The following is a 12,500-nucleotide window of genomic DNA, read 5'->3' as shown; positions in this document are numbered from 1 at the left end:
TGGTAGAACGAGGAGTTCCAAATACAGCAGTAGTGTTGTATCTCAAGGTAGCTAAGTTTGGTATATTGTTGTTGCTTAGCAATTCTTCTGTAAAGGATTTGCTTCTCTTTTGGGTAAATGTTTGGTATTTTTGGAAATGGCTAGACACCAAAAAGGGAAGAATCTTTTCTTTCAAAAGAACATGGTACTCCATGGTACGCCTGCCCAACACTCACTCCATAAGACAAAGAATTCTCCATGTATTCATTGGCACCCCATTGGCAGGTTGGCAGGGGGTATAGCTATCTGTAGTTGACTGTATATAAACCACTTCTATGTATATTTATTTTTACCCTGCATTTTCCCCCTCCTCTGCTATTGGGGCCAAGATTGTGGGTATTAGGGGGATTAACACAGCATACTTTCTATGATTATGATAGAGAGTGAGAGGCATCCATCGATACCACTTTCCGCTGTGTTTGATCTTTGAAATTCAAATCAGTTCTGTTCCAGCTAGACAGTGCAAAAGATGTTGGGAAAACTTTTTCTCCCCTCAAAAATGTAGAAATAACAAAAAGGAGCAGCAGACAATGGTCCCACATCCCAGTACCAGCGGGTAAAATATTTGATAAAGCCCAGGGAGATATATTAGTATATTTTTCATGATAGAACATAACATCCTCTGTTGCTGTGGATTAAAATGTTATGTTTTTAAGATCAGAAAGTTATGACACAGGGTTAGGCCTAGAATACTTGAGAGAGGCCATTCAGTAAGGGCCAATACTATTTTTTCTAAACAATTGAAAAGCAAAGTATACAGGTTTACCATTGAAAGAAAAGTCATAAAACTTCCTTTGGCAAAGATCTGCATCAACAGAATTAAACATATTTCAGCTGATAGATTTTGTACGAAATGAAATATCCTTTTACAGTACTTTTATTCATCGCCTACATGTAACAACGGCATTAGCCCCAGTAGTGAAGGAGAGCACTGGCTTATATGTTAGCTATTGGTATGTAGATGATATGTATTCAGCACTGGTATTAGTGTGATGACACTGGTTTTCCTTGAAGCACCATGAGCGTCTGCAATTGCAACTAGTACATGGGTCAGTCTTTGCATCTGTCACATACATCACTGGCTTATACTTCATTGGTAGGTTTACCATATGCTGTGTGTGATAGTTGTGTTTATATATATTTAGGGTAACTGCAGGAGAGTGGAAAAGGGATGTTTGTAGATTTGGCAGAGCGGTTTCTCACGTACTGTTGCATACATATTAGTGGTTGGTCTTGAATAATAATGTATTTTGTTTATCTTGATGAAATCTTCCTCTTGTACTCCACATTTCTTTTTGTACACTTCAAACTGCTAAGATTATATAGCACACAAGATTAACATGCCATGGATGCCATAGTGATATTCATTTCTGTACAAGTTATAGTTTGTAATTCATTTAAGAGGTCATTACTTTAATGCGCATCATGTTTAGTATGTATCCACCGACATGGTTTGTTAAAAATGTTGCATTCAGTCCTAAGACTGAACATAATACGACAGCTGCATGACAAGTATGAGCAAAATTATGCATCATGGGGCCATGTGTCAGCCCGTACCATAACACTGATACACAAATACTTTTATACCCTTTTTTCATCTCTCTTTCATCCGGGCCCCCCAGTTGTATGAAGTTGTTAAAGTTTGTAGATTACAATGTTTTAACTGCTGCAGAACTATTACTGTGGTCTTAATCATCAGTTCTGTATGCCTCTGACCTTTAGACTTCGACTTGGGTAGTTAAGGGAGCAAACAGAAGGTGTCTTGCATCATCTTCCCAAGGCCTAATGTGTGTGGCAGAGTGAAGCATTTTTAATACGCACTCAGGTGTTGTCAGTCAAGGATGTTATCATACCCTGCGCACTAATTGACTGTGTGACAGGTGTTCTGAGTTTCCTAACCTGATCTCTATGATACTCAGGGAGTGTGTGCAGTATGCATCACTTGTGATTTTTGTTCAATTATATCGCTATTAATTTTTTTCCGAACACCCATACACAAACTCACGCATACTCACACACACATGCACACTAATAGATATTTTTGTGATGTTTTGTGCTGTGTACACACACAATTGAGAATGACATTCACCGTATTTTAGTTTTTAAAGAGTAATATTGATAAAAATGATACTAACCAACAATGATGATGATATTAATAATGATGATGATGTTAATAATAGATATAATGATGATGTTAATGTTAATGATAATAATTGTGGTAATGATAATGATAATGGTGATAATAGTGATAGTGATAATAGTAGTAATGTTAATAATTATAATTGTTATAATAATGATAATGATAATGATGATAAGAGTGATAGTGATAATAGTAGTAATGATAATAATTATGATTGTTATGATAATGATAATGATAATGATGATAGTGATAGTGATAATAGTAGCAATGATAATAATAATAATTGTTATAATAATGATAATGATAATGATGATAAGAGTGATAGTGATAATAGTAGTAATGATAATAATTATAATTGTTATAATAAAGATAATAATGACAATGAAAAAGATCATTAGTACTCTTTAGTTCTCAGTTTGAATTCCTGATTAGCTCCTAAAGTCCTATTCATATAAACTTAATTTTGGTTTTGATGTATTGTATGTATGGAGTCGTGTTTGCCACAGTTGAGCACAAATGGTCAAAAACTAGCAGGCTATTTTTCCATGTCTTTTGCACTGTGAATGAGACATTTGTAGTGTTTGCTGATCAATAGGGTTCTTTTCTAGTAGGTTTTCTGTAGTAACTCCAGGAATTGAAAGACAAATTAAATGAATTTGCTATATATTATGGTTGTCTCACATAACATAAATATTGTAAATTACAAGGAAATCACTGTGAAATCACTGACTCTTAGTATCTGGAGTCACACATAGTTGACTGTGTTAGGAATGTAAACCTATTGTACAGAAGGGTGGGTCCTCAAAATTTTCCCTCCAGTACACTTGGGTAACTCGGTTTTCACACTCGTGCTTCACCGTCTCCCTGCAGCTGGTGTACGTAGCAGCAGAGGACTTCATCCCGGAAATTGAGAGCTCGGTAACTGTCCTGCAGGACTTCTTCACTACAAGGAGGGACGCCTACTACCGAGACGCTCTGTTTTTCTTTTCACTCTTCTTGCACAGACTCCTGCCGGGTTTGGAGCGTATCATGCTCATGGATATAGATATCAAGGTAAGTTGGAAGTGCGTTGTCTTAAAATTCAGTGATTATTGTTTTGTTTTACTGCTGTTTGATTATGTTTATGTATTTGGTGGAAAGAAGTTGAATAATGAAAATTTGATATTTATCAGACGTATATGAAAAACTTCCCTTCATAAGATGCAAATCTACATGATAATGTTCATTTACAATGAAGGTGGCAGACTATTTACTTGAAACTGAGAGCTCTTAATCCCTTTCTGTTTGCATCTAGTGCTTGTGTGGGTGTTTTGGAGTACCTTGTGTGGTATCTGTCGTAAAGGTTTATTTTAGTTGGATCATGTTTTCCTGTATTTCTAGTATTTATCCTTTGTTTCTTTTATCACTTCCTTTGTACCTGTATTCTTATGCAGTATTTTATAACTCCATCATTTTTGTCTGTCATATGTCTTTCAGTAGACATATCCTTTATCTTATTTTGGTTTCCGTTTCACATTAGTCCCCGCAAAAAAAGACCAGAAAAAAACAATTTTCACTTTTGCTCTGAGTGTAGATGCTTTTAGAAAAGAAAAACATAAGTTTGGTAGCTTTTCTTGTTTGATTTTTTTTTTTTTTTTTTCCATTTCCTTAAAAAAAATTGTTGATTTCTCTTCTCACTCCCCCTCCTCTTTCTCCCTCTGGAATCCCTCTCCCTTTCTTTCTCACAGTCAATTGCTCTTTCTCTTTATCCCTCTCTCTCTTCTCTCCCTCTCTTCCTCACTCTCTCTCCTTCCCTCCTACCCTTCTTTCCTCCCTCTTTCCTTTCCTTCTCTCCCTCTCTCCCTCTCTCCCTCCTTCCTTCCCTCACACTCTCTCTCACTTACTCATATATATATATTTATGTATTTATTTATTTATTTATTTATTTATTTATTTATTTATTTATTTATTTTTACATATACACACCCATACTCTTTCAATCTGAGCACACATAGTCAAGAGTTCATTCCCTTTTAATTGCAGGTGAAGGGAGACATAGCTGAGCTCTACTCCCACTTCGAGCGCTTCAGCCCAACCAACGTAATGGGGATGTCCCTAGAGCAGTCTCCCGTGTACCTCCACCTCCTCTCGCTCTATCGCCGCAGCAACCCTAAGACACCGTTGGGTAGTCCACCGGGACAGGGGGGCTTCCCAGGCTACAACAGCGGCATTGTTCTAGTGGACATCGAGAGGCTCAGGAACTCCAAGATCATTAGTATGTGTTATATCTGTTATATGCTGTTGTTATATTTTGTTTATTTTTTATTTATTTATTTATTATTATTATTTTTTTTTTCCTGGTTTTATATGTTTATTCTTTTCTCTTTTTGTTCGTTATTGTAAGGGTTAAAAGGATTTCAGTTTCTTTTTTCAGCAGAGTGTACATCCTAATCTCACCTGTAAAATAATTTTCATCAAACTCCTCTTCTTACTCTTCTTCATCTTCTCCCTCTTTTTCCTCTTCATCCTCCTCCTCCTCCTTCTTCTCCTACTCCTGCTGTTCCTCTTCCTCCTTTTTATTCCTCTTCCTTTTTTCTTCTTCTTCCTCATTTTCCTCCTCCTCCTCCTCCTTCCTCCTCCTATTTGTCTTTGATCTCTTTCCCCTTGTCTTCTCTCTTTCTAGAATTAACCTTAACCCATATTCAAATAATCTTTTCATGAACTTTAAATGAATGTTGTAATAGTTCATTGCCAATTGTTCATTCATACTGGATAGGGAAATGAATGATTGATGGTGGTATTTGATCCTTTCAATTTGGAGAGATCTAAGTCCATTTGTTAAGTAAGCATGAATGGAGCAGGCAATATCTTCTAATGCTTGAGAGTAAAGTATTGGTGTCGGTTGCCGTATCATAAAATCTGTTCTTGAAATCTTCCTTTGTGCCCATTTGTTGAAAATACGTGAAGAATGTTTGCTTTTTCTGTATACTTCTTCAGCGTTGCTTATTTTACAGTTATTGCATTATTATTTTCTTTCTTTCTTTTCATAAGTAGTGCAAAAAGTAACAGAACTGTGTGATTGCATTGGTAATGATCCTCATATTCAAATGGATTGCCATATATTTCAATTCTAAACTACCTCAAGTTGCTCTGGAGGATCGCTGACAGTTTGTCTCCCTTTTGCAGGTAGATACTTGTCTCGATCAACACTCACAGAGAAGACAAAGCAGTATAGCTTCCAGGGCCATTTGGGAGATCAGGACCTGTACACCCTCATAGCCTTCGACCACCCTGAACTCTTCTACACACTCCCCTGTGGCTGGAACAGACAGCTGTGCGAGTGGTGGAGGGGCCATGGGTACCAGACAGTGTTCGACCAGTATTTCAACTGCACGGGCGAGCTCAAGATCATACACGGGAACTGCAAAACGGAAATACCAGAAAATTTGTGATATTGTCCATGCCCTCCACTGGTATGGGACCAGCATTGTTGTCAGTCGTTAGCTTTTACATACCTCAGCAAAGAAAATTGGGTAAAACATTCCTCTCATAAGTTATTGATGTAAAACCTTCATATTGGAAAACCTCACCAAATGTGTAGGAAGTCCTTCCACAATAGCTTAAATGTTTTTTATATAATCTTTCTTAAAAAAACAAAACATATAAACACAACAAAGGTAAGAGAGCCAGTCCTCCGTTAGTAGCTTTCTGCTGTGATAATTCTTAGTTCCCTGCCTGTGCTGTGATCTCTGGTAAAGGAAGATGGTAAAGATCTTTTTTATATATCATGTTGATTGGTAATGAAACTAAGGACATACTAAAGAATGTGGCATTAATAATAGGTGTGAGCTATGGATAGGTAAGCAATTGGGTTTGCTTTTTTGTTATTCTGAAAGTTATATATATATATATATATATATATATATATATATATATATATATATATATATATATATATATATATATATATATATATAAACTTTGAAGATTCTGTGGCAAAAGCAATTTTTACCTCAATTTTGTACAATTTGAAATAACAGTTGGTTGCTAAGTAGGCACTAAATAGTAATATGAGGAGGTGTAGACAAAAGTTTTGATATTTTTATTTTCATTGTCATTGTAGTTAAACATTACTGGGCATAGAAAAGTGTAATTTTGAGCACATACTTTTCTAATTTTAAAAAATGCCATTTGTAATATTTAAAGGCTGTGAGTTGTGTTCAAGGCAGTGAAAAATCTAACAGGAAACAAGTAAAAGGTCGGTTCGTATGTCAGTTACTCTTTAGTCAGTTTTTCCTTGTTTAGTTATCTGGTTGCTTGTTTACTTAACTTTATTTATTTATGTGCATTTGTGTGGATGCATACACCCATGATCTTTTGTGTGTGTGTGAATTAGAAAGAGTGTGAGAGAGAGTATGTAAGAGAGAAAGATAGTGAAACAGAAAGTGTGTGTGAGAGAGAGAGAGAGAGAGAATGTGTGTGAGTGAGAGTGAGTGTGTGTATGTGAGAGTGAGATAGTATGTGTGTGAGAGTGAGATAGAGTATGTGTGAGAGAGAAAGAGAGAGAGAGAGAGAGAGAGTGCCGAAGACCTGTGACTCTGCATACATGTATGTTTAAAGCATGACTAAGGTTAGTAAAGAAGGTAAGATATGTAAGAGAGTGCATTGCAGTTGTTTTTAGAAGTGCAGTTTATCATTAAAGCTTCCTTGTTCACCAACAGTTGTTATCATGTACACATACACTATATGTTTATGGTAGGTTAAATATGTTCATGCATATATGAATCTATGCATAATATTTGTGTATTAGTAGTTTCCAACTTGTTTTGTGGGACTTGAAAAGAAATAAGGGTGCAGAGGTACACGTAAATGAGAACATATATATCTTTATGTGATTGCATGTGTAGAGATAGGTGAACACTTAGACCTCAGTGAATGCATATATATATATATATGTGTGTGTGTGTGGACATATAGGTAAACATATATGAATACATTTAAAGACATAATGCAAAGTTGTATGCATTCAGATTCAAAAATGTACAGGTATGTACATATTGACATTCATACACATGTATACATGCAATTCCATGCACACACACATGCATATGCATATGTGCATGTGACTTACTTGGCCTGTAAATTAATAATATTTTTAAAAGTAGACAGTGTGTTATGTATTTTTTCTAAGTGAAAATTTTGAGAACAAGATGATAATAGAAAGAAACATGAATATGTACAAATTTTTGTAAGTAAAACAAAGCTTTGCATAATCTTAGGTGTTGATTTATGCATATCCGTTTGACTGTGTTGTGCAGGCAGTTGTCTTTTATATGTGGAAGTTAAATCTCATGAGTTTGTGAAATGATAATGGTAGATTGCAACTGGCAAAGAAAAAGCACATCGAAAAAAGTTATCTCTGAACAAATAGCTAAAATACAGTAGCCCTCTGTTCCTCCCCTCAAATTAGCATTCAAACAAGAATGAAGAGTCAGGATTTTGGTATGCCAGTAGAATCTGAGGAATGATATTTTTAGTAGTGTGGATAGTAGAGCATTTTTTTTTTCTACTAGAGATCTATTTCTCTTAAGCACTTTTAATTATTTGTTTGTTTCATGTTTCGTGCAGGTCAGTACGAAATTAATTTTGTGCCGTTTACTTTTTTGTTGACAGTAAGTTCCTGTCTATGTTGACCTAGTTGTCCATGGATACTTTTGATATTTCCTATAAAGTGTGAGGATGTTTCTTTGTCAGAATAAGTTGCCGTTGGGGCTCATGCCACTTAGTTTGGAATATATTTTACCGGTAATGTGGGTGACAGATATTGAATCATGATATACTGTGCTGTATTAATATATACATATATGTATATGTGTGTGAGTATATATATTTGTAATTTTTCATACCAGTCAGTGAACTTGTCAAAATTATCTGCCATTGGATGAAATTACTTGATGGATTGTGTGTTGCTCATATCCGGAGTACTGAGAATTTAAACTCAGTTGTATCATTTCATTTGAAATATAGTTTCTAAATGTTACTGGAAGTACAGAAGTAATAGCAATTTCTCTGATATAATGATCATTAGTATTTCGATTTTATCTGGTGAAGTTTGTTTTCATGTTATCTCTATTTAGCCTGTTTATCTTCTCAGTGTCAAGGTTTATCTCCTGTTACTAAGGGCTAGGGATATTCGAAGATCAAAGGAAATTCTCAACTTGTTAATGATAATTCTCCTGTGTAATAAATAACTAAATTCTCTTAATTTTCTTAGCACCAGTCCGTGAATTTGTCAGAACTATCTGGTATGGAATGAAATCATGTAGTGGAATGCACCACTGATTTTGTGAATACTGTGGCAGTTTTGAGAATTTCAGTTGAAATATTGTGTCAGTTATTATGGGAATTATTGAAGTGAAAGCAATTCTCACGTAATCAAACCTCATTGAGAAAAAGATCAGTATTTTTTTTTTTTTTCTTAAAAAAATAGTATTATTTTATATACTCTTTTATTTCATTGTTTACTAAAGTATAAACATGTTTCAGTCTTATGATTCTCATAGAAATACTTTTTTTTAATGTTATTCCTATGCTACATACTTTTTTTGCTGAGTGATATAGATTTTTCAGTGCTAGTGTTGAATAATTTTAGTGCTGATTTAGAACTCTGAACAGTTTTTTTATCAGTGCATAATATCAGGTGGTGGAATTTATATATACATATAATAAATATAGGGAAAATATTTCTAGATATACAGTATCTACTTAGAATATGCATGCGTTAACCATTTCTGAAGAGGCATTTTGGCCTTAATAAAGGTAAGTTAATAATAGCACAGATATTGATGGTCAGGATCAAAGGCAAGAGATCAAAGAGAGAGAGCCGTTGTTTGCAAAAATAATAATTTATTGGTGAAGCCGACAGAGGCCTTCTCTTTCGCCTCCACTTCCTCCCTTCAAGATTCGAGGGAGGCAATTTGGTGGGTTGCTGGGCGAGTGTAGCCTTGTTTGCCCAGTTTAATTGAGGATGAATGCACCTCCTGTAAAACTGGTCACGTTAAAGAGAATGTAAGATATTATCGATAAATGGAGGTTCCAGTGCTTTGGTGGATAAGTCGAAGGAATGTGAAGGTATCGAGAGGTTTCCAGAAATATTTTATAAGGAGTTGTGAATATTTTTATTCGTGCTAAAAGTGAGTATTGGTGAAAAACATTAGGTATTTGCTTAAACACATCCTAAAGCATATTTTTGAGAATTTGTTCAAAGTTTGTGAAATTGAGTTTATATAGATATACACATCTATTTTTTTCTTTTGTAACAAAGAATAATGGAGATTAAATGCAAGTGTGAAGACTTAATATGAAACATTTGATAATGTATTGCTATATATTAATCCAAGATTTTTTTTGTAACACATGGACCATAACAGATTATATACAAGTTTCTTGCCAGTATCTGTCACATGATAAAAGAAATAAAAAAATGTATTTCTCAGTTATTGGTAACTCCTCGGACTGTTCAGCAAAAGAACAGTTCTTGGTGGTAAATCCAACTAGTCAAGGTAGCTTTAGTCTTCCCTACTTTCAACTAGTTCGTGTCCGATGGCGCCGGGAAGCAACAAAGGAATTAAATTATTTATGATATTTCTGTGGTTTTAATATGTATCCTCCTCTTTTTATTTTTAAGGTTGAATATTAAGAACAGAGAAAGGTATGTGTGTGTCTGTGTCTCTATCTCTGTCTATGAATATCCATATGTATGTTCATATACATATATGTATGTGTGTTTGTGTATGTGTATATATACAGTATGTGTATATATAAGTGATAAAATGTGTCAGTCAGAGAGAGAGAGAGTGAATGTGTGTGAGTGAGTGTGTGCATGCGTGCGTGAGTGAGTGTGTGAGAGATATGTGTATATGTATGTGATATATAAAGTATGTATGTATATGTATGTGTGTACGTGTGACTGAATTCCCGCGCCACTGATAGGGAAGTGAATTTATTTGATATACTTCATCAAAAGACCGACGGATCATCAATAAATTTATCTAGAAATATGCTGAGTGTAATTTCAAGATCAAAGGGGTGCAATGAACATTTTTTTTATGCTGTAACTTTTGAATTGTCAGTTTCAGTTGCATAAAATACATGCTGACCTATACACACGCACGTATACACGGACACACATACATACATGTATATATATATATATATATATATATATATATATATATATATATATATATATATATATATATATAATAATAATAATATTAATAACACGCATACGTTTTTTTTCTCAAGATGGATTCAAATACCTTTAAAGATCTACTCGATTTTGCATTCACTCCGTCGGTAAGCGAGACAAATCTTACAGGAAATTCTCTGTTTACTGTGTTTAATCACAATACAAAGGCTGCAGTTTTATCGGGTTCATTCTCGTACAATTTAAATTCTGACCAGAAAACAACAGCGCTTTCAGGACTTGGACCCAGGGATGATAAAAAAAAATATTTGTAATTCCTCACATTTTTCTTGTTTCGCCTTGCACGTGTGGTAATGAGATGGTTTGCTCTGGCTCGTTTGTTTGAAAGAAAATCGAGTGAAATAACAAGACCATTAAATACATTTTGCATTGAAAGTCGCTGTTCGTTGTCCGCTCGAGATCGCTCCTTTCCGAGTTGAAATGGTCGCAAATAACATTCACAACTCCTGTGCTAATTTAAAATTCATAACAAACACACACACACACAGTTCCATTTGTGTACAGAAGTGTAAAAAGGATTTTGTATGTATAAATACTTTGTATTTTTTATTAATATTTTAATGAGCCCATTATAATCAATAGTCAATTACAAATCAACAGCTCAGTTTATCATTTGCAAAGTAAAAGTTTAACGAAAGAATTTAAGTTCCTGGGAGTTTTGTTAAGAACTTGAGTTCCTTTCGCGCACATAACGTCAACAGCGAAAGGAAATTGGGTGACGTGTCCTCGACTTCGGTCTGGGACTAGTCCTCAGCCGTGGTCTTGGCTTCAGCGTCGCCCTCGTCCGGACCAGCGAGAAGGGCGGAGAGCAAGGCCTCCACCTCCTGCAGCGTCGGCCGCTCCTCGTGCTCGAAGGCCCTTGCGATGAGCTCGTCGAGGGTCGGCGACTCGAACGCCATGGCCTCTTCCAGGAACTCGAGGATGTAGCCGAGGCCCTGCACGTCACACTCCTTGCGCAGGGGCGTGCCGTTGTTGAAGCAGTATCATGGCTTGATGTGAAGGGACTCGAGCTGGCCGTCCTCGGCGAGCTGGAGGGTGTGAGGGAGACAGAGAAAGAGATGGAGAGATCTTAGGAATGATGACGTGAACACTGGATATTTTCTTAAATACTTTAATCTCTGCGTTCACTTGAGCACGGCGCGCTTCGGCCTGTCCCAAAACGCACAGGGTGAACGATTTCGCGTCGCACTGCACCCATCAGCTGATTATTGTAAACAAACAGTCTTTCCACGGGGGACTCAGCTGACTCGCCGAGAGAGATTTACTTTCCTGGACGTAATGAAGGTTCAACACTGATGTAGACGATTTTAATAAGATATATTAGTGACTAGCAAAGATAGAAAGGTGGAATGAAACGTGTTGATGCTCGTACATATATAATTTAGAGGCTCTAAATTGGCGGCCGTTTAGGTTGTTTAAAAAACGGGGGAAGCGAACTACGGCCCTGTTCAGACAAGCGATCTTAGTGGCCCGACTGCTAGAAGCTCGACTACTGAGTGAATGTTCACACAGCGCTTGCAGTGGCCTGACTCGTCTCTCACCCACTCTTGGCTGGGGAAACCGAAAGCTACTGTCGCCTGTCTGTCTGCCTTCGCTCCACCTGATGCTGTCTCATTGGTCGAATCCCACCCACTCCAGCCAGTGAGGCGAGCCATCACCATGTTAACATAGTGACTGTCGCCGTGTGTGTGCGGCCGCATTGCAATACATGTGCCTCGAATCGCTGAGCAGTCGGGCGACTGTGAGGGAGATCTCGAGTCGCGCCACAGGACAGCCACAAGCCACTACGTGTGTGCGTTCCTATTCACCTCCATTGACCTGGCAGTTGCGCTTTTAGCAGTTGTGCCACTAAAGTCGCTCGTTTGAACAGGGTCTACCTCCAACCTTCGCCTGTTCGCCACGCAACGCCTCGCTTAACGGTTTGTTAATTCAACCGTTCACTTGGTGCGTTTTGTCCAAGTGAACGCAGGGAATGTCTTCGTACATATGTTCTTTTCGTTTGCTTATGATATTTTAAAGTAATTTTAAACACTGTTGTAACAAGGGAGAGTCACAATCGGCTCAGTCAGTGGT

The 12,500-nt window shown here is 36.6% G+C and overlaps 1 protein-coding gene across 1 annotated transcript in view; it reads left to right on the top strand.

Moving 5' to 3' along the window:
* The window catches only part of Xxylt (Xyloside xylosyltransferase), an 11,578-nt gene extending 1,776 nt beyond the window's left edge, over window positions 1–9,802 (top strand). Inside the window, exons 2-4 of the mRNA XM_027356322.2 lie at window positions 3,050–3,232; window positions 4,202–4,433; window positions 5,345–9,802. Coding sequence (XP_027212123.2) covers window positions 3,050–3,232; window positions 4,202–4,433; window positions 5,345–5,610 — 681 coding nt within the window. The 3' untranslated portion in view covers window positions 5,611–9,802. The remainder of the gene's footprint in view (window positions 1–3,049; window positions 3,233–4,201; window positions 4,434–5,344) is intronic.
* The last annotated feature ends 2,698 nt before the right edge of the window (window positions 9,803–12,500 follow it).

Source organism: Penaeus vannamei, chromosome 8 (genome assembly GCF_042767895.1).
Source record: "Penaeus vannamei isolate JL-2024 chromosome 8, ASM4276789v1, whole genome shotgun sequence".
NCBI classification, from domain to species: Eukaryota; Metazoa; Arthropoda; class Malacostraca; order Decapoda; family Penaeidae; genus Penaeus; species Penaeus vannamei.
Note: the sequence above shows the minus strand (reverse complement) of the source record. Positions and strands in the feature narration are given on the sequence as shown.